Here is a 22,654-nt window from a genome sequence, read left to right as displayed (position 1 = left end):
CTCCTGCTCTCGCTCTCTCTGAGTGAGTGTGTGTGTGTGTGTGTGTGTGTGTGTGTGTGTGTGTGTGTGTGTGTGTCTCTGTCAAAAGTTAAGTGTTATGAAATTACTTATGTCCATATACGAGCATACATAAAAGCACATTTCTGAAACTGTGTATTCTGTGAGTGTGTATCTATGTATGTGTGTGTGTGTGTGTGTGTGTGTGTGTGTGTGTGTGCATACGAGCACGTGCAAGTGTAAATCCCCCACTTGTTTCACAGAGGGGAGTGTCATCTGAATTTACGACACGCCGTCCCTCTCCTGCGAGGCCATCATCCGTAGCCCCATCTCATTAGTATGTGCCACATATGCGTCTAGATCCCGTTAACGTGAACGAGGGAAGGTTAGCGCCCAAACAAGATTAAGATGGAGGTGGACGGGGAAGACATGTAAATGAGCGGGGAGTGATGGATGCGCGTATCTATTGTGCTATCTCTGGGTGGACGACACCGCCGCCTCAGAACCAACAAGCCGTTTGGTCTTGATTCCCCTCCTCGAGAAGTGTCTGTTCTCAACCACGCTGCTCTTCTAACCTACTCTGATAGCACACCTGATCCCCCCCCCACCCCCCCAAGGGTCACACCTGTGAGGTGTAAGGACTCACCGGACATTTCGGAGAGGTCACAGCCTGGCTCAAACAGCTCGGTGATGTTCAAGGACCGGAGAGCCTTCTCCAGGTCCACTCTCTGGCTCACCTTGAACCTGGACGAGAGAAGCCAAATGAAAGTCATTAGAAAGTGAGCGGCTGTCCTGTCCTGCCCTGTCGCTGCAGTCGAGTAATTCTCTGTTTCCCCAAGACGCATGTGGTCATGGCCGACTTCAATGTGATGAGAGCTCTTTGAGTCTGGCAGCGGTGCACAGCCCACTGAGTGCAGATTTGAGAGATCTCCTTTGACGTCTGCTATTTCTCCTCTTTCGCTTCATCACCAGAGAAGACAAAGATTGCGCGAGCACACCCTTCACACACACACACACACACACACACACACACACACACGACTCCCATCTTCTCCCTCTTGTCCATCCACATTGAGACATTTAGCTGCCGAGTTGAGAAGCTCTTCTGACACTTCTGTCTCCCCCGCCTGCGCCACACTCCCACACACACACACACACACACACACACACGGAGAGACAGGGAGGGAGAGAGAGATAGAGAGAGAAGTCAGCATCTGAATGAGTTTGAACTCAGATTGAATTTGCTCGCTCGTTCGCCATGTGTGTATCTTCACAAGTGCGCTGGCGTTTGAGCGCAGGCCATCCGGGAAGCTCCAGAGCCTTATTGTGAAGATGAGACGCCCGACTGTTTTGTGAAGGGGGGGGGGGGGGGGCTGAGAAAGCCTCTGATCACATTACTGCTCCTCCGATGTGCCCACGACAAGAGGCAACGGAAAAGAAACACCTCTTTAACGTTTCGCTTTAAGCTCTTCGCTTCCTTAGTCATCCCTCTGTCTTTTTCTGCTGACACTTTCTCTCACCCATTTCCTCATGACATTTGCTTTTCGCTTTTTTCTCCTTCTGCGCCGTTTCACCCAGTTTCACCTTCATCTGACCCGCGCAGTAACTTACTTAATAAAGTTATTATTTCTCGAAGGGACATTTAATGCTCTAAAGGTCCAGTTTACAGCATCGTAATTGGCTAGTCTCTAGAACAGTGGAGTATTAACACTATAACTCACATGCTCACTGTGAATATGCATGTGTCTGTTATAGCCTATTGTTTTCTACCAGTCCCTCTCATGTGTCTACTAAACATTTAGTTGCTGTTCGTGTTTATGTGAATGCATGCATATATTTGTGCACTCACATACTGTAGGAGTGTGGATATGCATGTGTGTGTGTGTGTGTGTGTGTGTGTGTGTGTGTGTGTTGAGAGAGAGAGAGAGAGAGAGAGAGAGAGAGTGAGTGTGTGTGTGTGTGTGTGTGTGTGTGTGTGTGTGTGTGAACACATGCTTGTGTGTGTGTGTGTGTGTGTGTGTGTGTGTGCGTGCATTTGACTAAACCTGGGTAAGTAAACCTCCACCTCCTCCTGTTGCGTCTGGTCCATCCAGGTGTTGAGCAGCTCCTGCGTGAGGTCTCTCTCCAGCACAGGGAGCCCCTCCACGGAGTCGGGCAGCAGCACCATGAAGCTGGCCTCCCCCTGACCATACGCCAGCTCCAGCAGCTGGACCTCGCTCTCCCCATGGGAGAAGTAGCCTGCAGGGCAGCGCACAAGTGCACACATTCATACACACATTCATACACACACACACACACACACACACACACTTCACATATCTGCCACTGCCCTCCTCATGGACACACATGCACATAGATAAGACAAATTGGGCCTTTGTTTGCAGGAACAAGTGGAGTCATTAAGAAGCAAAAATTAAATCCCATTCAACTAGCATATGGACGAAAACAAAGAGTTTAGTGGTAATCAATTTGAAATTAAAAACACATTAGAACAATGCTGCGGTATTCTTTCCCCTGGCTTTCACAAATGGGAAACGGCAAACAGCTTCAGAGCAAACATCAATCTCGTAACAAACCATTTAGAATTACAATATGTCCTATCCATATTGTGGCCGTGTGCTTAAATTGTTCCTGAGCATGTCGCTCCAGGCACGGAGACACTACTCTAGATTCCATCCATTCTCCAGCTGCATCTGGCCTCCGAGTTCCAAGCCACCTGCAGTTTTTGGGGAGCACCCACCGATGTTGGCCTGGAGCTTGTGGTACATCATGGGGACGTTGGTGACGGAGCCATCCCTCTTGGTGAAGCCCCTCAGGGCCGTGTTCTCGGGGGGGAACCGGTGCTGCCAGGAGCCCTTAAAGTACACAGCGTTCGCCAAAGCCAGACGACTGAGCGGGCCAAAGTCATCGCTGGAGAACAGCTGCCAGATCTTACCTGAATCGGGGATGGAGAGAGAGAGAGGGGGAGAAGGAAAGAGGGAAGGAAAGAGAAAGGGGGGAGGAGGAAGAATGGCGTTCACTTAGCAACGAAGGGCATAAAAAGGACAAAGCCATCATTTTTGCAGAAAGAAAAAGAAAGGAACGATCATTAGAGTTTATATGAGGTATATCGGCTGCATAAAATCCCCCCAACTCCGTTCAGGGTAATAGACTGGAGGATTGGATGCAGAGTTGGCCTCATTTGGAGTCCACTGCTAGCCTCCACGGAATAAACTTGGTTTTAGTCCAAGTGGTCAAATTACTACCATTTGGCTGATCAACAGACTCCAGTGATTAATGACACCCATCAAAAAGGCTTCTCGAAACCATGGCATCGATTTAAATCTATTCTCAAATATACAGCATATTGCATGCAGCCATCACTTTAATCCTGTTGTGAATTGTGGCTAAACTGTTTCTCAGGCCGGTTTTAAAAACAGCATGTATAACCCATAAATCACTAACAATGTTTAGTTTGATTAACCGACAAAACAAGAAAAAACAACTTGCTTGCTTCATTTTGTGCTAGTGCACTAGTCACTGACATTGTTCCATTGTTGATATCCTTGGTTCCTTGATTTCTTTAGGATGCCGTAAATCTGTCAAGATAAGTGAGTGAATGTGGAACACTATTGCTTGATTCATTCCCTAGAGGCCTATACGCCCTTTCTCCCAACACCCATGTATGCAGACATGGAAGGGCAAGGACACAAGAGATATAATAGCTTTAGCCAACTTCTGAAGAGATCTCCACACTGCTTGTCGATTTATGGACAGAGGCCTACGGCAAAGGCTGTTTCAATATACAGATCACTATTCATCTGATGTTTCTGATATTGTGCACATATCCTATTCCGGATTAGATTGTTTCATTACATTTCTGTCTCCCGAGTCCTTCTGGTAGAGCTAAATCATCTAAGAGTGTGTGAGTGTTGTTTACAAATCTAAAATTGCATTGGTGAGAAAGATCACACCAAAGGCCTACTCTTTTCAAAACACACTGTAATTTGAGTTGGGGTATTCAGGTTCAGAAACAATTACACACAAACTGGTGTGCATATGACTGCTGAGATCTATATGGTGAGCCCATATGGTGAGTCTAGTGAGTGTTTCTGAGGCTACACCATCCCTAGTTATACAGTAATCAGTTGTATAGTGTCAGCTCTCAGCAAGACCACATCTGAATGCAAGCCAAGATTTAATTATAAAAAAAATGTTCATCTCGGATATAATTACTTCATAATAATAACAATAATAATGGCTTCTTATCAGCGCAGAGAAGCAGGCTGATTGTGCAGGCATTAGACTACTATCTTTGAAGTCTGCTTAATATTGCGACAGTGAGAGACACCATTAAGCAGCAGTAGGCGGAGAAATCTCAGCCCCGGTTACAAATCTCTGCGGATTTGAAATCTTATTTAGGCTAGTGGCTAAAATGAACCAACTACGGAAGGGCTGTGAGACGAATCAGGGGACTGTGTTTTTTTCTCTCTCTCTCAGAGCTGATGCTGTGGGAGATTTATGGCTTTGTATGTCTTTCATCATCATTACAGAGACTTTTTACAGAGACTTTCTCCACTCAATCCCTTTAAGGAAAAACAAAGTTTATCATTTTGCCCTGCAAAACCTTCGGAGGGCTCGGAAATAAGTCAAAACAATAACTCATGAGTGAGAATGAGGAGCACTCTCTGTTTCATTCTCTCTCTCTTTTTTGGGGGGCTGAACATTTTTCATTATTGCTTTCTGTGCAGTTTTGTGTAAATGCATTTGTGCACACAAGACAAATAACATTGCACTGTCGTAAATAGCAGCAGGAGCAGACACTAGGCTTGTTTAACGATATAACTCAATTTGAAATGCTAATACAAGCACTGGCTCAGGGGTGCACAGCAATGCTCCCTGTTCCTGCTAGCTTGGTCTTTGTATTTAGGAGGGGAGCAGCAAGCAATGCATTTATTATACACAGTGAATGGAATTAATTGGGAATTTGAACTGGAATCACTTGCTGTGGCTGATCTGAATTTCAAATGAGTTACAGTACTGTTTTGCCTTGTGAGCGTGCTGGGACTATTTCTGGATCACTGAGGCTTTACTGAGCATGTGCGGAATCACTCACATTAACGGTAATGAGCTCCTCTCTGGTCATTAGCATCCATCGTGACGATCATTTTAACATATCAGTACGAGCGAAAATGCACAGTTTGGGGGGAAAAATACACAGTCTAAACGACACTTTTAAATGTGACCCTGACACTTTAACATAATTGAAACAAAATGAAATGGAGTGAGGAGGAATGCTCGAGTCACGTTGAATAGAGCAGAACTGGGTGGACTACTCCAGATTTGAAATGTGATGATGGCAAATTGTAATGTCACTCATATCTCTCTCTCCATCTCCATCTCCATCTCTCTCTCTCTCTCTCCGCAGTAATTACCATTGGTTTGACTCTGCACCCATGTGTTAATGTCCTGAGCAGCCCCAGAGGAGTGGGTGAAGTCCACATGCTTGAGGGAGGTGTGCAGGTGCGCTCTGCTGCTCTGCAGGTAAGCCTCTCGGAGGGGGAACCCTTGCTGAAGGAACAGGGCACTGGCCATGGCCATATGAAAGGGCTGCTCCTCACTGCCTTGCTGTGGGGACACAATGGAGTCGGCCTCCTTCTGTAGAAGACGGAGGAATGCATCTAAGAAGAGACAGGCATGCAGGCCCACACAACCACGCACACACACACACAGAGAGAGAGACACACACACACACACACACACACACACACACGCACACACACACAGACACACAGACACACAGACACACAGACACACAGACACACAGACACACACAAACACACAAACACACACACACACACACACACACACACGCACACTAGTTAGAAACAGAGGTGAAACACATTGGAAAAACCTTTGCACATTATGCATGTGAGAAAGTGAGCTCAGGGACTGTTAGAAACACTGCTTCTTACCATTCTGGACATCATCTGGGTGCATTGCCTCCTTAAGCTGCTGGAGTGTGCTGCCCCCTGCCCCAAGCTGGACTTGAGCCAGCATCTGGATCACGCCAAGGGGGCACAGCACAGCGTTCTCATCAGGATCCTGGGCAGAGACTGCCCCGAAGAGTTTCAGCGCCAGGGCTGTGCTTACATCAGTGAGCGGGGCTGAGGGCTCAGCGTTGCTCTGACCGCTCAGGAACAGAACCACCAGTATGGACACCAGCATCGCTGCAGTGGGCTCCTGAAAGTTTAATTTGGAGACGAATCTGAGTTTGTGAAACTTGTAAACAAAAAGTTCAAGTTTTCTTCTTTTTTTTTCATGAACTGACTTTACAAACAAATGCGTAGCAATGTACAGTTGTAGCAGACACTGCACATCTGTTGTACTGCCTCAACACTGGCAGGTGGGAATGGTCACAGTCAAGCTAATTAATGTGGCACCTCATGACAACTGCCACAATTTCAAGAAATGTTTTTTTTAACATGTTTTTGTCCTAAAATTGCTACTAGAACAGGAGGGATGTGAAGTTAAGTTGAAGCGGTTGTTATTGGCGTTACTTAAGCCCTCCATGTCGGTTCAGAGATTAAATATGGGCGGCCATTAAGAACACCATCTCCCCCAGCTGTAACCTTACAACAGCTAATGACTGAACGACAGCATACTGGCCTTGTTCAAAGAACATTAGTCAGGGCGCTTTCACACCACTAATTCGATTATTTGGTCCGCTTCGGGCAGTGAAATTGTTATTATGTAGCATATAGACTCCAGTGAGGTCCGCTTTCACACCAGAAAACGAACCAAAATTAGTCTGATTGATTTTTTTCTCAATGTTTATCTTCCGGTAGAAATCGGCGCCAATTTTGACTCACTATTTTGACCTACAGTCTATGGTTTGGACCCCAGTTCGCGTTCTCACCAGAGGGACCGCACCAGAGGTCTACTTTTGGTGCGGAGTCAAGCGGACCGAGACCTCCTCTTTTTGGAGGTCTCGGTCCGCTTGTTTTGGTGCGCACCCGAGTGCGATTAATGCTTTCACACCAACGAAAACGAACCAAACTAAGAGGTTTTGGTACGAATGGACCGTTTGGTGCGCACCAAACGATGTTGGTGTGAAAGCACCCTCAGTCTCACTGGCTGAACCTATTTTTTCCCCGATTATTTTTTCCCTCTTGAAAAATATCATAAACACCTTAAATGGTGCATGCAAAAACCACAACATTTTGGCTCCATTTGGTTTGGAGAAGAAGCCTTGTGTCTGCTCCTGCACATCTGATAGAGAAGTTAGCCTGCATGGGCTACTTGTCTTCAGGGACAAAGGTTGAAAAGCAGTGAGTGAGTCATTAACAGCAGAGCTGTTAAACACTGATTAAAGCGGCACTTTTTCAGACATTCTTCAGCAGACCATTCCCCCCTTTTTCCCAGTTCCCAGTTGCCTGCTAGCGCCGTTTGCATATTAGTCCATTTGTTTTCTCCCCCTGAACCTGCCTGAACGAGGATCAATAGGCAGGAATTTAATTCACATCAAGGATTCAAAGCCATTCCCCCTTCAGCGCGGGCTAATACAGCGGCCACAGCCAACACAGCATATTGGAAATGAGATGGCGCCGCTCATCAACCTTGCTGTTAAATGAGGCGAGCAGAACAAGCAGACAACTGAGGAGTTGTGTCCTTACCTTGAGGCAGGAGAGTGTGCCCGGCGGAGGCACGCGTCCAGGCAGGCAGGGCGGCCCCCAAGCGGCGTGGCCCCTCCTCAAGGCCGCGCTGATAGCAGCGCTCGGAGCCAGAGATACCGCAGCAGCTGCCGCCACTGGCCTGCCAACACTCTCACCTGGATACACAAACATCATACACACACACACACACACACACACACACACACAAGCGCATACACACACATACACAAATGCACACGCACACACACACACACACACACACACACACACACTAATGCTCCGCCACAGATATATACACAAACACTCCCAATGTACATAGCCTAGACTCTCTCTATCTCTCTCTCTCTCTTTCTGTCTGTCTTTCCCTCACACATACACACACACACACACACACACACACACACACACACACACACAGCACTCAATCACAAGGAAATAACACTCACAAAGTGCAATTATGAAGAGGTAAGCTACAGCCACACTGCAATCATATTTCCCAGTAAAATGAAATGGCATATCTTCTTATTACACACATTAAAGTCCTAAAAAAACAAATGTCTGTCTGCATATTTTATTTGGAAAATATTTTTATTAAGGCAAATACAGTATAGTGTGTTCCAGTAGTTTACATATTGAATACTGAATGGATGGCATCTTCTCATATTGTTTAGATATGCAAAACAGAAATACAGTGCAGTGAAAATACAAACCAAACAAATGATACCCACAGAGGGTTAACTACAATTACATTTATATGCATCAAAACTTTGATATTCAGACATCATACAGTTCATCCTCAAAGACAATGTGGCTGTGTGCATGTTTGTGCATCTGTGTGTATGCGCTGTGTGTGTGTGTGTGTGTGTGTGTGTGTGTGTGTGTGTGTGTGTGTGTGTCAATGTTTGCACAAAATGTGTACAAGAAAACTGTCTGGAGGAATCTTTATTTGCTTTTGAAGGCTCCTGTGAAGCTCGCTTTATATTTCCTGCACAAAAGGAGAAAAATAACAGCCGCCATATTAGGTAAAATCAACATTCACTCCCACTTAACAAATGAAAAAAAAACACTAACTGACAACAAAAAGCAAGAGATGTCTCTGATTCAGTCCACCTGAGGTGATTCAGCACAGGGAACAGATGGGCTCTGGTGGAGAGGGTGGACGGGAAGTGACCATCCAGAGTGATGATGAGCAGAAGCGACTCACCTGCCATGTCCCTGTCCAGCAGTCCTCTTCGCCCCTCGGGCTACCACTGACCTGCCCAGCACGCCTGAGCCCTCCACTCTCTGAAGCACCTCCTTAGGGAAAAGGCTCCTCTCATCAAAGGATGCCTTCAGTGCTGCTGTTGACACGCGCACACACACACATACACACACACACACACACACACACACACACACACACACACACACACACACACACACACACACTGTCAGTGGATATGTGAAAGTAGTCACACATTCTGTCCATGGGACTGTCACATTCACTACTGATGGCAAACATGTGAGAAGTGTGTGTGTGTGTGTGTGTGTGTGAGAGAGAGAGAAACAGTGAGAGAGAGAGAGAGAAACAGTGTGAGAGTGTGAGAGAGAGAGAGAGAGAGAGGGAGGAAGAGAGAGAGAAACAGTGTGAGAGAGAGAGTGAGTGAGTGAGTGAGTGTGTGAGTAAGTATGATGGCTCACTTTCTCTGGGAGGAGAGAGAGGAGGAGGTGGCGGGGTCGGGGTGGTGCTGCCCCACATGCGGCCAAAGTACAGGTGAGGGTTGACCACAAAGTCCGGCTTGTCCAGGCCCCGCACCGACTGCAGCTCTCCGAGCGTCAGCTCGCTGAACGGCCCTGCATGTGTGTGTGTGTGTGTGTGTGTGTGTGTGGGGGGAGAGGAACAGACGCTGTGTGTGAGATGAGAGAGATGCTGGAGCTGCTGGAGCGACAAGCTAGACTATTGCTCCCAGCTCCCACTTTCACTGGGACTGCATTCACAAAGAGAATATCTGTCTGCTTGTACAGTACATCTCGGGGAGAAAAGAAAGCCAGACGATGTTCAGCCTGTAGTGTGCGAGTGCGACAGAGGAGAGGCGCTGGAAGTGTCGCAGACCAAACGAGCTTCTCTGCCCACGTCGCCCGCCGGATCAGAGAACTCACCCGCAGACGCCGAGGCTCTGTTGTTGTTCGCCGGCGGTCGCCTCCCGGCCTCCTCGAGGCCGCGCCGAGGCTCGGAGCCTCTCCCCGGAACGCGGCGGCGGCGGCGGCGACTCTCCTCGGCCGCGCCCGTCTCCTCCGGTTCCCTCGGAGACGGAGAAATAACGATCGTCGTCTCCCACCGTGGGGCAAGGGAAGAAAAACAGACGGCAAATTAGACTGATGCCCTGCCAATGGGAATGACGTCTGACATCAAAACTCATCGCAAAAGAGCCATTTCTCCGATTTGGCCTCGCAACCATCTGAAGATGTGGGAGAACCAAATGTAATAGGATCAGAGGTCCTCTTGTTCTCTGATAATTGCACCATGGTGGGAAACTGGGGAACGCTCGGCGCCCAGAGTTTTGTTCCCGACAAAGAGATTAGCATGTGAACTTTTAAACTCTGTGTTTTGAGTCAGAGCGGTGGGAGGGTGGTGGTGGTGGTGCACCCAGTTGGCCCCGAGGTCTTCCCAGCGCACGCTCCCCACACCGCGCCCCCTTGATCTGCCTCTCAGCCCTCGGCTGTGCCGCCTCAGAGGCACAATCACCGTCAACATGACACAGGTACCAGTCAGCAGTTTAGCCAGCAGTGTGGAACGCAGAGTACAACTGTCACCCTCTATGCGCTATGCACTGTGTGTGTGTGTGTGTGTGTGAGAGTGTGTGTGTGTGAGTGTGTGTACAGTATGTGTGTGTGTGTGTGTGTGAGTGTGTGTGTGTGTGTGAGTGTGTGTGTGTGTGTGTGTGTGTGTGTGTGTGTGTGTGTGTGTGTGTGTGTGTGTGTGTGTGTGTGTGTGTGTGTGTGTGTGTGCATGTGTGTGTATGCGTGAGCAAGCATGCGTGCATACGAGTCCATGTGGTTTTTTGTGTGTCTGCTTCACTGCATCTGATTATTTCTACTTGACATACACCAAAACATTTCTGACCCAACTTTTTAGAGTACCCATACACCATAGCAAAGCACCCCATGCACAAATTATACCTTGGCATTTAGGGCTCCTGGCTTTCCGCTGTATACATAATAATAATAACATTTATTTATATCGCACTTTTCAAGCACAGAGCACAAGGTGCAAAGCCTATCTTGTCTTCCCTTTGGGGTTTCTGTCTTAAATAAGACCCCTCTAAATTCCTCTGTAGGTTGCATACTGAAAGCAACTGTATACTGAAACCTACTCTGTTCAAGAGAGTCTGTGAAGAGGACTATAGACTTGTACTGTCCTCAGTGATTTGAAGATGTGATCTCTTGAGCTTTGCGAGGTTGCCCCCAGGGATCAGAGTTCTGCCCTTTCCCAAGAAAATTTCACAACGGGCAGAGCCATTAGCGTTAAAGCGTCCGCAGTAAAAGCTTGAAATATGAATCTGCTCCCTGGTCCAAAGATCCAGGAAGGTGTGCCTCTAAAACTCTTTCATTACATCCTTTTTCAACTGTTAAATCCCTTATCCAACCGGGTCAAATCATTTGATGAGAGCCTCCATATCAAACTCACACAGGAAATAGTGGATGTCTGATCTGAAATCAGTTACCTGAACTTGAGACACAGAGTAGTCTATCAGGTCTATTAAATGCTGACCTCTTGTGAGTAATGAGAATTCTCTGAGCTCTGAGTCAACTCTTTCAATGTTTTACCTTAGGTAATTAATCCATCATTTATGTTTATTTACGTTTGATAAGTTATATCTCAATGACTCCTGATTGATCCGCATTTCTCTTTGATCCGCTCTCCTCCAGATCTGTGTGTGATGTGGTGGTGTGAAGAGCAGCTATGAGCTGTGAAGTTTAACCGGTGTTGCAGTGGTATTGCGAGAGCATTAGACACTCTCGTCGATTTATTCTGTGCGTGTGAAGCAGCCGTAATGGATTTCTGAGGTAATTATGTGATAAAGGCTCTCGTGTGGAAAGAGGCCTTCTGCTGGCATTTACCCACCAGCTGCCTGTTTACACCCAAACATGAGAGGGCTGAGCCCCACAGTCCCGTCTGTTTGGGAGGGAAACCAAGTGTTGGGGAATGTAGGATAAATATCCATATGTCTAACTCAGACGTAGCCACAAACCATCCTCCATAGGCAACATGGTGTTATGCTCCTGCTACAAGTGTTACCTCATTGCATTACACACCCACAGCCGTGTTGGAGAACTTACTGGCTGTGATCTTTCTCCTCTGCTAGAGTGGTGTCTTCACCCGAGGAGGCGGAATCTTGGGGGGCCGAGCCTTCGTTTCTGTGATGCCCTTGGGATCCTGGAGGAGTGAGGGGTGACTCGGCCATCTCACCGCCCGCGAGCTCTCCGTCCTGCGCCTCCGTTGGGTGGGTGCAGTCTGTTCCGCCGAGGCGCCAGTGCTCCTCCTGTTGGTGGCAGTGAGGATAGCAGGAGACAGATGGTGCGGTGATCTGAAGCTGACGGCAGCTACTACAGGGCCTCAGTAGATTCTGCATGGCCTCAGGTTAGACACTAAGACATAGCTCACCTGTGAGACATAGCCCTAGGCCAACCTTAACACAGGCCAAAGCAGTTTGGATTTGGACTAGGTCTCTGAGTTTCAATATCTGGAAAAGTTTAGCTTTGTGAACAAAGAAGAAGCATCCTCTAACTTGTCTGAAACAACTTGCAGTTGCAGACAATGTATCTCACATTTTAAAAGAAACTTTTGGGCTTTTGCTAATGAAACACTTCTGTTAATTACTTGCTATCTTGTTGTTGTTGTTACTCACCTGTCCAAATATCCCCACACAGTGTCCTGGAAGGTAGGATAAAGCCACAGTGTAGTCTGTCGATGTGGACAGGAGAAATAGCTGGTCGCCATGGACACAGGTCTCCAGGTGCGTGACACAGTCGGTGTGGGGCTGGAGAGTGGACAGGAGTGGGGGGGCTCGTCCGACTACTCCGTCACTGGACTGAAGGCAGTAGTCCTGAGATCAATAGAACCACATGAGACTAATCTGTTCAGCGCTATTGTCTAGGCCCTGACCACATGACTGACCGACTGCAAATAAGAGTGTCGGTACACAAGTTCATCAATCAGAGGCCATGTATAGGCTCTTGGTCGTGTAGCCACATCTGCTAGCCTTTATTGGCACAATGTGAAAGATTTTACAAGCTATGTACATCATTTTTCCATTACTTTGTCCGTTGTTTACGATTTATCTGTCCCAACCTTGTTCCCATCTGGTTTCGATGTGCTGCCGTACGCATACTCAGTTATGAGAAAACAAACGTCTCTTGACGTGATCCTTTTCAGACAAGGCATGCCAATTCATAACCGAGTCTATTTGGCAATTAAAGCAAACAAACTGTCTGTCTACGACGTAAATGTGAGGCCACAAATTATCCTGAGTGAATGAGGTGGTAAACTGGAGAACGAGCTTCCAATCCATCCTCATCGAGACGCCCGTTTATTTTGAGGAAAGTTATGGGGAATTGACAAACACCCGGTGTTCGCCTCATCAATCAACTGCTTGTGTTGTCAGGCTTGCTTTGTCTCTCAAGGACACGAGGGCGCCTCCAGTGCTGGCAGTCAACAGGAGGAATAGCACGCGAGAAATAAAACTCACCCTTGTCACCGGGCTTGGTGATACATCTTTGTGGCTCACAAGGCCAGACATGTGAATGGAATGACAATGTGGTGCTTCATCAGAAACATCTAGAACGTTCTCACACACACCCTGAGGTATCTCCATAATTAAGTGCTAATGATGAAAATTAATTTCCCACTTGGAGCAGCCGAGGTCCAGAGCATCGCTCCATAAAGCCCTGCAGATGAAGTAAATCAGAGCACGTGTGTCCAATGCTGTTCCTCTAGATTGTCTCTCTTTCTTCACACTCACCTGTAAATCCCACACTTTCACTCCTCCATGCACGTCTGCGGTCACCAGGTACCGCCCACTCCCGTCCACCGTCAGGATGATGGAGCCCGACCTTTTATGGGCAACAAACTCGGCCACCAGGATGCAGCGGGCAGTGTTCCAGAACCTCACCAGGCCTGACATCCCACACGACACCAGGTCAGCCCCACCTAGAGACCATGCCAAAGCAAGCATCAACAAAATCAAAAATGTCTAAAAATTCTGTTACAAATTGATGTGGAGAGGTTTCCTGCCATGACAACTTATTTGTCAAATTGTGCCAGAGCCAAATAACAACTGACTCTGTCCTCTTGTCCTGGTCAACACTCAGGACAATACGCCGAGCTTTGACCTCAAACTGATGAAGGCATTATACCTGCAGCAATGATCCCTTTTTGACGCTCCAGGAAGAAGAGCCTAGTGATGGCCTGGCATTCTTCCGGTCCATCCTGTCCAGCAGGGGGCAGTGATGAGCCAGAGGTAGCAGGGGACTGCCCGTGGTCTGAAGCCGCTGACCGATCAACCTTAAGCAGCGGCCAATCTGCACAGCAGCACAAGCTCCTTACCCAACTGTGATCAATAGCTGTAAAGTGTCACGTAGCGTTAGCCTTAGCGCCGGGCGCCGACTCTGAGCGGCTCGCACCTGATTTGGATCGGAGGCCCTGCCGGCCATCTGCTCGCAGTTTGCGCAGCGCGTTCTCCGTGCTGTTGTTCCACACTATGATCTCGCCGTCGTAGCTGCCTGAAAAACAGAAGAGAGCTCAAAGTTACTCCGCAAGGTCCTCTGCGCTGGCCCCTGTCCCAGCTCGGCCCGGCCCAACCCAACCCAGCGCAGCCCGGCCCAGGCCCAGACAGGCCTGAAATGACAATGAGGAAGACTAATGTCTCAGAACCTGTATCTCAGGGTCTTGGATGTGGGGAAATGAGAGGCAGCGCCAGCACTGCATTATTCATGTGCCCAGTGGCCACACTTATCCAAGGTTCTTCACACACCGCCCGAGCCGCACTCGCTCTCCCTCGTTTTCCTCTCTTTTACCCCTCTCTCCCTCCATCTCTAATCTCTCTCTCTCACTCTCTCTCTCTCTTTCTCTTTCTATCTTTTCCACTTCCTCTCTTTCCAGTGACTCAGTGTGAAGCAGTAATAATGAAGGCGACTAACAAAGGTGAGCGCAAACCGCTGCGGGGCGCAGTCATAGCCATGTCCTGTGAAGACACCGGGCAGCCGCCGGACGCCTCATAAATCTTACAGTCAGAGGACTTGACCGCCTCTCCTTCACTCATCTACCCCTCCGGGGGGCTAAGCCGTCACTGGCCTTGGCATTTGCAAGTCATTGCTCAAAGCGCTCCTGTTAATGGGGACGGAGAAGAGGTTTAAGGGTCTTTAATAGCTGAGGAACAGCAAGCGCCCTCTCTCTGTTGTGTGTGAGGGAAGGCGGGCGTCGCGCTACAGGATTTGGGTAACTGATAGTACGCCTTCGCTGAAAAGGGCCGTCCGCACGTCAGCGCTCGCAGCAGCCTATTCCAACAGGAGTCACCTCCACGCAAACAAGCCGCTCCTAAAAGCTCCCTTGAACTGGAAATGTGAAGAGGAGTTAAAAAAAAAAAAAACGGGGGTGAGAACTGACACAGGAGTGAAAAGAGGAGCGATGGGGAGGGAGGGAGCGAGGGAGGGGTGGAGGGAGGGAGAGGAGGAGGAGGAGGAGGAGGAGGGAAGAAAAAGAGGCTGACAGCTCAGCTCCGACTCTGTCTGGCTCCGTGAATGCGGCGCGTGTGTGTGACTCGCCAGCGCGGAGCAGTGGCTGAATATTGATGAGTGGGGAGAGGAGCAGTGTGTAGCCTCCACCCCCTCCACCCCGCCTCCGCCCTCCTCCACCCGCAACAGCCAAATGTTCCCCCTGCATTCTGATTCAGGCCTGCAAGTGCTCCATCCTCAGTGTGCGTTAATAAACATAATTTAATTTGAGCATTAGTCTAATCCAGAGAGGAGCGCGGTGCTGGGGATATGGGGAGGGGGGAGCGCAAAAAAAGGAAGGAGAGGGCTCAGTAACTTTCCAAATAACGCGCCTTAGTTCTGCTCACGTTGCACAATTCGTTTCTTCTCCCTTGCCTCCCCTCCGACTGTTTCTCCCCCCAAAAACTTGGAGTCTCGGCCTGCTCTTGGCCTTGAAAAGGTGCTTCGGAAAAAGCACCATGTCAGCAAACACACGGGCTCTCTTTATCCAGGGAGCGCTCTACGTCAAGCTAAAACAGCTGCATCAGGGTCAATGACATTTCTGTATGCATCCCTTTAGAATTCAGCACCATTCGTCTGTGCTTGCAGTGTGTTGTCAGTCATCAGGGAATTCTTCAAAGACTGTTAGTCATAGACCTGTAAGGGAATTAGTACTTTTCTCTCTTTTGGGTAATGTTAAGGTAACGCTAAAAAAATATTTAACTTCGACACCCACACAAGGCCTATCTATCTCCCACAATGTACCGTATCCTTCTGCCATCTCTCCCTGGCTGTTTGAAATAAGTGGGGTATCCCCAATTAAACTGGGTGGGATTAAAAAGTACATGACAAGGCAGCGTTGTGTCCCTGGGTAAAACTCTGGGCAGAGTGGAGTGCTGTTTATTTACTCCTGCTGTTTGAGCTCAGCCACGCACGTCAGCTCAGAGACAGCCCGCTCTACACTACAGGCCAGGAAAAAAATACAGCTATCTGAGCCCAGAAATAAGCCACTGTGAGGATCTATATGTTTGTGTGTGTGTGTGTGTGTGTGTGTGTGTGTGTGAGATATGTGTGTGTGTGTGTGTGTGTGTGTGTGTGTACACCCACTCTGCAGGGATGTTCGCCACAGTGGCAGCATTGCTCCGCGGCCCTTTGTGGAGTTGAACCTGAGTTCAGGGCTCTGCAGGATGCGCGCTGTGCCTCAGAGGCAGATAAGACACAGTTAAGCAGCAGCAGCAGCGGCGGTGGTGGGGGTGGGGGTGGTGATGGTGGTGGGGGTGGGGGTGGTGATGGTGGCGATGGTGGTGGCGGGGATGGCAGTGGTGGTGGTGGTGAGGGTGGTGAGGGTGGGGGTGGCGATGGTGGCGGCGGCGGTGGCAGCAACGAGCGGCAGTGGCAGCATGCGGAAGCGCGTGTGCACGCTTTGATAAAACAAGCACAGAGACTAATGAAGTTTTAATTACTCACCCCCCCCACCCCCCTCATTCTCTCTGCCTCTCTCCCTCCAGTGGTTTAGTCACAGCCCGTCTTGCGTGAGCGTGCAATCTCTCTGGCTCCTCCACACACTCAACACTCACTCCTCCGTGTGGAGCCGCGGTGCGGTGCAGTGCCCACATATGAACTCCTCAGCGCCAGACATCACATCAGCCCCATCTTACATAAAGGCCACGCGGAGTAATGTCAACATCCAGCCCAGCGTGAGCTACAACGGCCCTGAATAATGCATCCATTAGAAACTTTAGATTAGAACTCGATATAGACGCGCAACGGACGCAAGACGCTCGGGGGGGTGTGAACATGTGACGTGTGATTGCACACTGACTCACTGGAGTGTGCCGGGGTGGGTACACGTGTGACAGCGGAGGTTTGGCATGGTCACTAAGGATCTGGCTGTGCGGTGTGTGTGAATAGGAGAGAAGGGGGGAGGAGGGGGATGGGGGGGGGGGGGGGGGGGGGGGCGTTGTGTACCTGTGACCAGAGTCTGCGGAGGGCGGAAAGCGGCGCACAGCACGTCGTCGCGGTGCTGGACGCCTCCCGTCCACTCAGAGGGCTGGACGAAGAACTTCGAGAACCGGCCTGGACGGAACACTGTGATGATCCTGTGATGATCCAGAGAGAGAGAGAGAGAGAGAGGGGGAGGACAGAGGACACAGAGGAGGAAGAAAAGAATAAGGACATGGCTCTTTTCACACACACAGGAGAGGACCACGTCCATGTCTGTTTGTCACACGGAGGTGGCAGAGCAGACACACACACACACCAACCCTAGTTGCCACAGTGCGACAGTACCCGTTTGTACACCACACACACATACATGTGTACACCCCCACATGCATGCACACACACACACACACATCACATACAAGTGGCAGAGTGTTCCGAGCGCTGTTCTCAGCACCGCAGGCGTGACGCTAACACACAATGAAAGCCTTTGTTCCCGCATGTTGAAATGCATAGGAGGACATGAACAAAGTGACAGACAGGGCAAGACAAGCATCATCCACACTGGTACACACAAGAGGGTGAGAGAAATAGCACACTTAATGCAGACGCTGCACACTAAGTGCTGGGTTTTACAGAGGAGGACTTAGGGTTAAGACACCACAGACACTTTCATAAATGCATTACTTAGAAGATCCTCACAAGCGCGAATAACACTCTGAGAGAGTCAGAGAGATAACTGAACAAAACAGTCAATTCTGTCAGGATGTACTGTACACTTGCCATTATAGGTGGAAGAACATAAGGATTCTTTGGGTCAGAGGCTAGCCAGAGACGGTTAAGCTTTATAAGTAATCAAGAGTCTTTTCCATATGCATACCACTAATGTATGGCAGTAGAGTGTGCTTATATAAAATATAACGGTATCGTATAATGGTATAATGAAATATAACGGTGGCCAGGTCGTTCCGATCACTGTGACTCTCACCTCTCCCAGCCCAGCACCAGCACTGTCCTCTTCAGCACCAGCACCTGGGAGATCTCAGCCGCCTGGTCACGCCCCGCATTCAGCCTGTGGTGGCAGTGGCCATTAAAGTCCCATATCTCACACACACACACACACACACATATATATATATATATGACACGTATAAGGAGAAATACAGAAACACACATATACAGTAGGTTTGTGCCACTATGTGTGCATACAAACATATCAAATGAACCTGATCTGATGCACAGACATAGACACGTGTGATTGAGAGAGAATGGACTCACACAACACAAGTTAGCAGAAATACTCTCTTACACACACACACACACACACACAAACACACACACACAGACACACACACACACACACACACACACACACACACACACACACACACACAGACTAACACACACACACACACATAAAGGGCCTTCACACACTTTATCGCACAAACTCAAACTCAGATAAAACTCTCAGCCAGCCAGACACAACCCTCTTGCCAAGGCAACCAAAGACTAACAGAGCATGACACAAAAGCTTCCCTGAGTGTTCCAGACACAAACACAAACACAAACACAAACACAGAGACAAACGAGACAGGCACAATCATGTTACCGATGGCTACAGACACAAACACACTCAGACATTTGCATAATACTACGACACGGAAGAATCCGGCAAGAAAATCTGAAATAAAACACGCTCTTGACATGTCTGTATAGAGAACATGACAGAACGCTAGTGTTGGGAGTTTCAGACACCTCTGTGTGACAGGTGCTACGTAGGCTGCTAAGAATTCACATCTGTAAGGAGGAGCAAGAGAGACAGTCTGTTTTGATCAGAGTGCCAGGGACTGTACCTTTACCAGTCCGTCGGTTCCCGCAGTAAACAGCCGGGTCTGGGTCCCATCCAGCGCCATGGTGGAAATCTCGGCATCTCCATGACAACGGGTGAATTGCTTCACCTTCTGACCCGTGTCCATGAGCCAGCATGTTATAGTGGAACTGGCGTCACTGCTAATTGCCTGATGATGGTGTTGGTAAGTGTGTGCGTGTGTGTGTGTGTGTGAGAGAGAGAGAGAGGGAAAGGTAGGGAGGGAGCAAGAGACAGGGACAGGCAGACAGAGAAAGGGGGGGGAAAAAGAGAGAATATTGTTTGTGTCAAACAGGGAGAGACAAGAGAGTTGTTTTGTTTACCTCTTCAGACTATTTCCATGGACGTATGTCAGCAGGTTCCACAATTTACCTTCACACATTCCAAAACACTTAGGCCAATCAAACATGTGATCTAATATCAGAATTTTTATGAAGAAGAATTATGCAAGCTAGCATTTCACAGCTGAATGATAAGACTTTGGCCGGGCCCATTCTTTCTCATTTAAAACACCGCAGCTGTCACCACAAGCGGCTGACTGCGGGCCGGCCTCTCTCCAGCGCGGCTCCACACTGCCCCCACCTGGCGGAAGAGGGAGTTGTAGAGGACGCAGGTGAGCGGGCTCTCGTGGCTCGTCAGCCTCCGGCCCGGCTCCGTCTTGGCCTCCAGCAGCAGGAGCTGGCTGTTGAAGGAGAGGAGCAGGCGGCCGGCCTCCTCGTGGAGGAACAGCAGCGTCTGGCACTCCTGCGTCTTGGGGAAGATGCCGGCCACGCGCTGGACACACAGCTGGCTGGACACGTCCCACAGTCTTAGCACCTGTGTGTGTGTGTGTGTGTGTGTGTGTGTGTGTGTGTGTGTGTGTGTGTGTGTGTGTGTGTGTGTGTGTGTGTGTGTGTGTGTGTGTGTTTTGGACCATGTTTGTGTCCCGGACAGATTGTGTGTTTTGTGAGTGAGTGTGAACATTTCAAAAAGCATATTCCAGAGAAAATGTATGTGTGTGTATGTGTGTATTTGTGCACGCGTGTGCGAACACATGTGTGTGTGACAGAGTGTGAGTATGTGAGAGAGAGGAAGGGAAAGAAGGAAAACACCCCACAGCATCAACTCTCACTGTAATAGGGAGTAAAAATATGTAACAACAGAAAAGAAGGAAAAGTCAGACAGCATATCACAGAAACATCCCATGCCCCCCCCCCCACACACACACACACAAAACAGGAAGACAAAGCACCAAGTCAGAGCACCTCAGGAGATGGAGGGGAAAGAAGGCATTTATTCCAGTGCTTTAACAGTCAACAGCTCTCAGGCTTCCGTTATGCCTCTGCCAATGCTTCCCTCAATATCCCACTCCGGCACTCTCTTTTTCTTTTGCTCTCTTTTTCAGTCCCTACCAAGACCTTTACCAAACTAACTTCGCCTCAATTACGGGAGAAACCGCAGAAAAGTACTGTGATCATGGTGATGAAAAATGTCTGCTCTCTGCGGCGTAAGACATTGTGTTTCGGAACAAGTCTCTAGACAAATCTGGGTTTTTTTACCGAGATAACAGCCGACTGGAAGTAATGTGGCTCTGATTTGGGGTGCATCTCCTGAAACAACCACCAGTGTTAAATGACAGATCCTATCATTTTGAGCACTCTCTCTCTCTATCACTCTCTTACTCTCTCTCTTACTCTCTCTCTGTCCCTCTTGTAATTTTCTACAGTGGTTGCTCAACAAAAGCTTTTGGGAACTGCATCCCTGACGGACGGTGTGATAACTTTAAGAGATGACCCAGTGACCCCTGTGAGGTTGCGATCCTTAACCCCACATATGTGTGTGTGTGTGTGTGTGTGTGTGTGTGTGTGTCTGCGCGGTGCGCTACCTTGTCGCTGGAGAAGCTGAGCAGCTGTCTCCTCCCCAGGACGAAGCGCACGGCCACCACGCTGCTCATGTGGCCTCTCAGGACGCCCACGGGCTTGGACGTGACGTAGGGGTTCCACAGGTACACGTGCTGGTTGAGGCCTGCGGTGGCTGGACAACAGGTCAGCAGGAGGAGACAACGGAGCTTATGGACACAAATCTCACTTCTCACTGCAATAAATACCACCATCTTTAAATTGAGTTCATATTTGCAAATGTGAGGTTAGGATGAGTTTATAGTGCTCCAGTGTCTTAACCAAATGAACACCAGTCAAGGAAGAACACTAGTTCTGCTACAGAGCAGACCTCCCTGTGTGATAATATTCAGCTCTGTTGGGTTAGTGCTGTTGGCCATACCTATGAGATTGAGAGTGGGGTGGTAGTCCAGGTCACTGATGCCCGTGTGTGTGTTGAAGTGGGTGACCCTGAGGGGCGCGCCCTCCGTCTCCCTCCACGCCAACACCAGGCTGCCCTGGCCACTCCAGGAGCAGGACGCCACCGCCTCCAACGGGCCCAGGAACCGCACTGGGCAGGGGACAGGGAGGGAGAGAGGGGGGTGGGTGTGAGGGTGTGTGTGTGTGTGTGGGTGTGTGTGTGTGTGGGTGTGTGTGTGTGTAGGGGGGGGGGGGGGCAGGTCAGGGACAACATGTACAGGGGAGGAGGAGTGAGGAGTGAGAGAGGGGAGAGGAGAAAGTGTCGTAAGAGACGAGGAGTAAAATAGGAACAAGAGGGTTATATGAGGTGAAGCTAAACCATTAGTCATAAGGATGATGGGGGAAGAAAAGTGGGTAGCTTATTCAGGCGTTCAAATGGCAAATAAACTCAACTTCAACTATTTGGCTACAACAGAGTGTTGGCCCAGAGAAATAAAATGGGTATTATGAAAGAGGAGAATAATGAGGCAGAAAACAGGAAGGGGGGTGAAGCAGAGGTCTGTAGGGGACAAGAAGGCCAGAACAGGCGGCGTGTTGACCAGTCCACATACTCTCACTCCAGAGAGGATTGAGACCAGCTAAGAGTTCTGGCACCTGAGCAACGGATATTTTAGGCAGGAGTGAGTCAGTGAGCTCTTGTGCGTATCAATGTATCAATCCCCCTTTTTGAGAAATCTATCAAAGGGCGCGGGGGAGGGGGGAGGGGGGAGGTGGGAAGAAATCATGGGAGCCCACGGTGAATCAGCGCTGATGGCACGCGATAGCGACCCATTTGATGAACTTCTCCGGGCCTGATGACTAACGCTGACTCACACCCTTTACGACACGACCAGCAGAGAATCTCCTGAGATCTGTTGTCACCACCTGTCCCCACACATGGACGCACAAGGGAAGAAAGATTTCTCTCTCTAAACCTTCAAATTAAACAATTACGTTTGTATAAAGGACTTTGAAATAGCTATTGGCTGTTGTTGAGGAGCATTACTACTGGCTGCTGTAGCCGAGGTAATGGAAGTTGTCGTGGAAACTAATGGTGAGTAGTAAGTAATACCTCAGAAGATGCAACACAACAGAAATCAATGTTCATTTCCTCACATTCAATTGCAGTTGTAGCCACTTACAAGGCC

The 22,654-nt window shown here is 49.0% G+C and overlaps 2 protein-coding genes across 2 annotated transcripts in view; both read right to left on the bottom strand.

The window, feature by feature from the left end:
* Positions 1-572: 572 nt before the first annotated feature.
* LOC134100054 (serpin I2-like) lies at positions 573-7,780 on the bottom strand. The gene is made up of 6 exons (XM_062553103.1): positions 7,653-7,780; positions 5,952-6,219; positions 5,412-5,657; positions 2,738-2,932; positions 2,043-2,235; positions 573-741 (listed from the first exon to the last, which is right to left on the bottom strand). The coding sequence occupies exons 2-6, from the start codon at positions 6,202-6,204 to the stop codon at positions 573-575; spliced, it is 1,056 nt and encodes a 351-aa protein (XP_062409087.1). The 5' UTR covers positions 6,205-6,219; positions 7,653-7,780.
* Positions 7,781-9,690: 1,910 nt separating this feature from the next.
* Positions 9,691-22,654, bottom strand: part of LOC134100053 (WD repeat-containing protein 49-like) — a 19,448-nt gene continuing 6,484 nt past the window's right edge. The window contains exons 5-17 of the mRNA XM_062553102.1: positions 21,451-21,618; positions 21,056-21,204; positions 19,774-20,007; positions 19,178-19,342; positions 18,313-18,428; positions 17,352-17,482; positions 14,316-14,414; positions 14,049-14,213; positions 13,655-13,842; positions 12,542-12,739; positions 11,973-12,175; positions 10,279-10,351; positions 9,691-9,963 (exon numbers count right to left, since the gene is read on the bottom strand). Of these exons, the coding sequence (XP_062409086.1) occupies positions 9,691-9,963; positions 10,279-10,351; positions 11,973-12,175; positions 12,542-12,739; positions 13,655-13,842; positions 14,049-14,213; positions 14,316-14,414; positions 17,352-17,482; positions 18,313-18,428; positions 19,178-19,342; positions 19,774-20,007; positions 21,056-21,204; positions 21,451-21,618 (2,162 nt within the window). The remainder of the gene's footprint in view (positions 9,964-10,278; positions 10,352-11,972; positions 12,176-12,541; positions 12,740-13,654; positions 13,843-14,048; positions 14,214-14,315; positions 14,415-17,351; positions 17,483-18,312; positions 18,429-19,177; positions 19,343-19,773; positions 20,008-21,055; positions 21,205-21,450; positions 21,619-22,654) is intronic.

This window comes from Sardina pilchardus, chromosome 13, assembly GCF_963854185.1.
Source record: "Sardina pilchardus chromosome 13, fSarPil1.1, whole genome shotgun sequence".
Taxonomy (NCBI): Eukaryota; Metazoa; Chordata; class Actinopteri; order Clupeiformes; family Clupeidae; genus Sardina; species Sardina pilchardus.
Note: the sequence above shows the minus strand (reverse complement) of the source record. Positions and strands in the feature narration are given on the sequence as shown.

Coding starts and splice junctions, on each gene's coding strand:
- LOC134100054 (XM_062553103.1), bottom strand. CDS start 6,204: ATGCTGGTGTCCATACTGGTGGTTCTGTTCCTGAGCGGTCAGAGCAAC. Junction 5,658..5,951: donor CCCAGATGATGTCCAGAATG/GTAAGAAGCAGT, acceptor GTCTCTTCTTAG/ATGCATTCCTCCGTCTTCTA. Junction 2,933..5,411: donor GGTGCAGAGTCAAACCAATG/GTAATTACTGCG, acceptor TCCCCGATTCAG/GTAAGATCTGGCAGCTGTTC.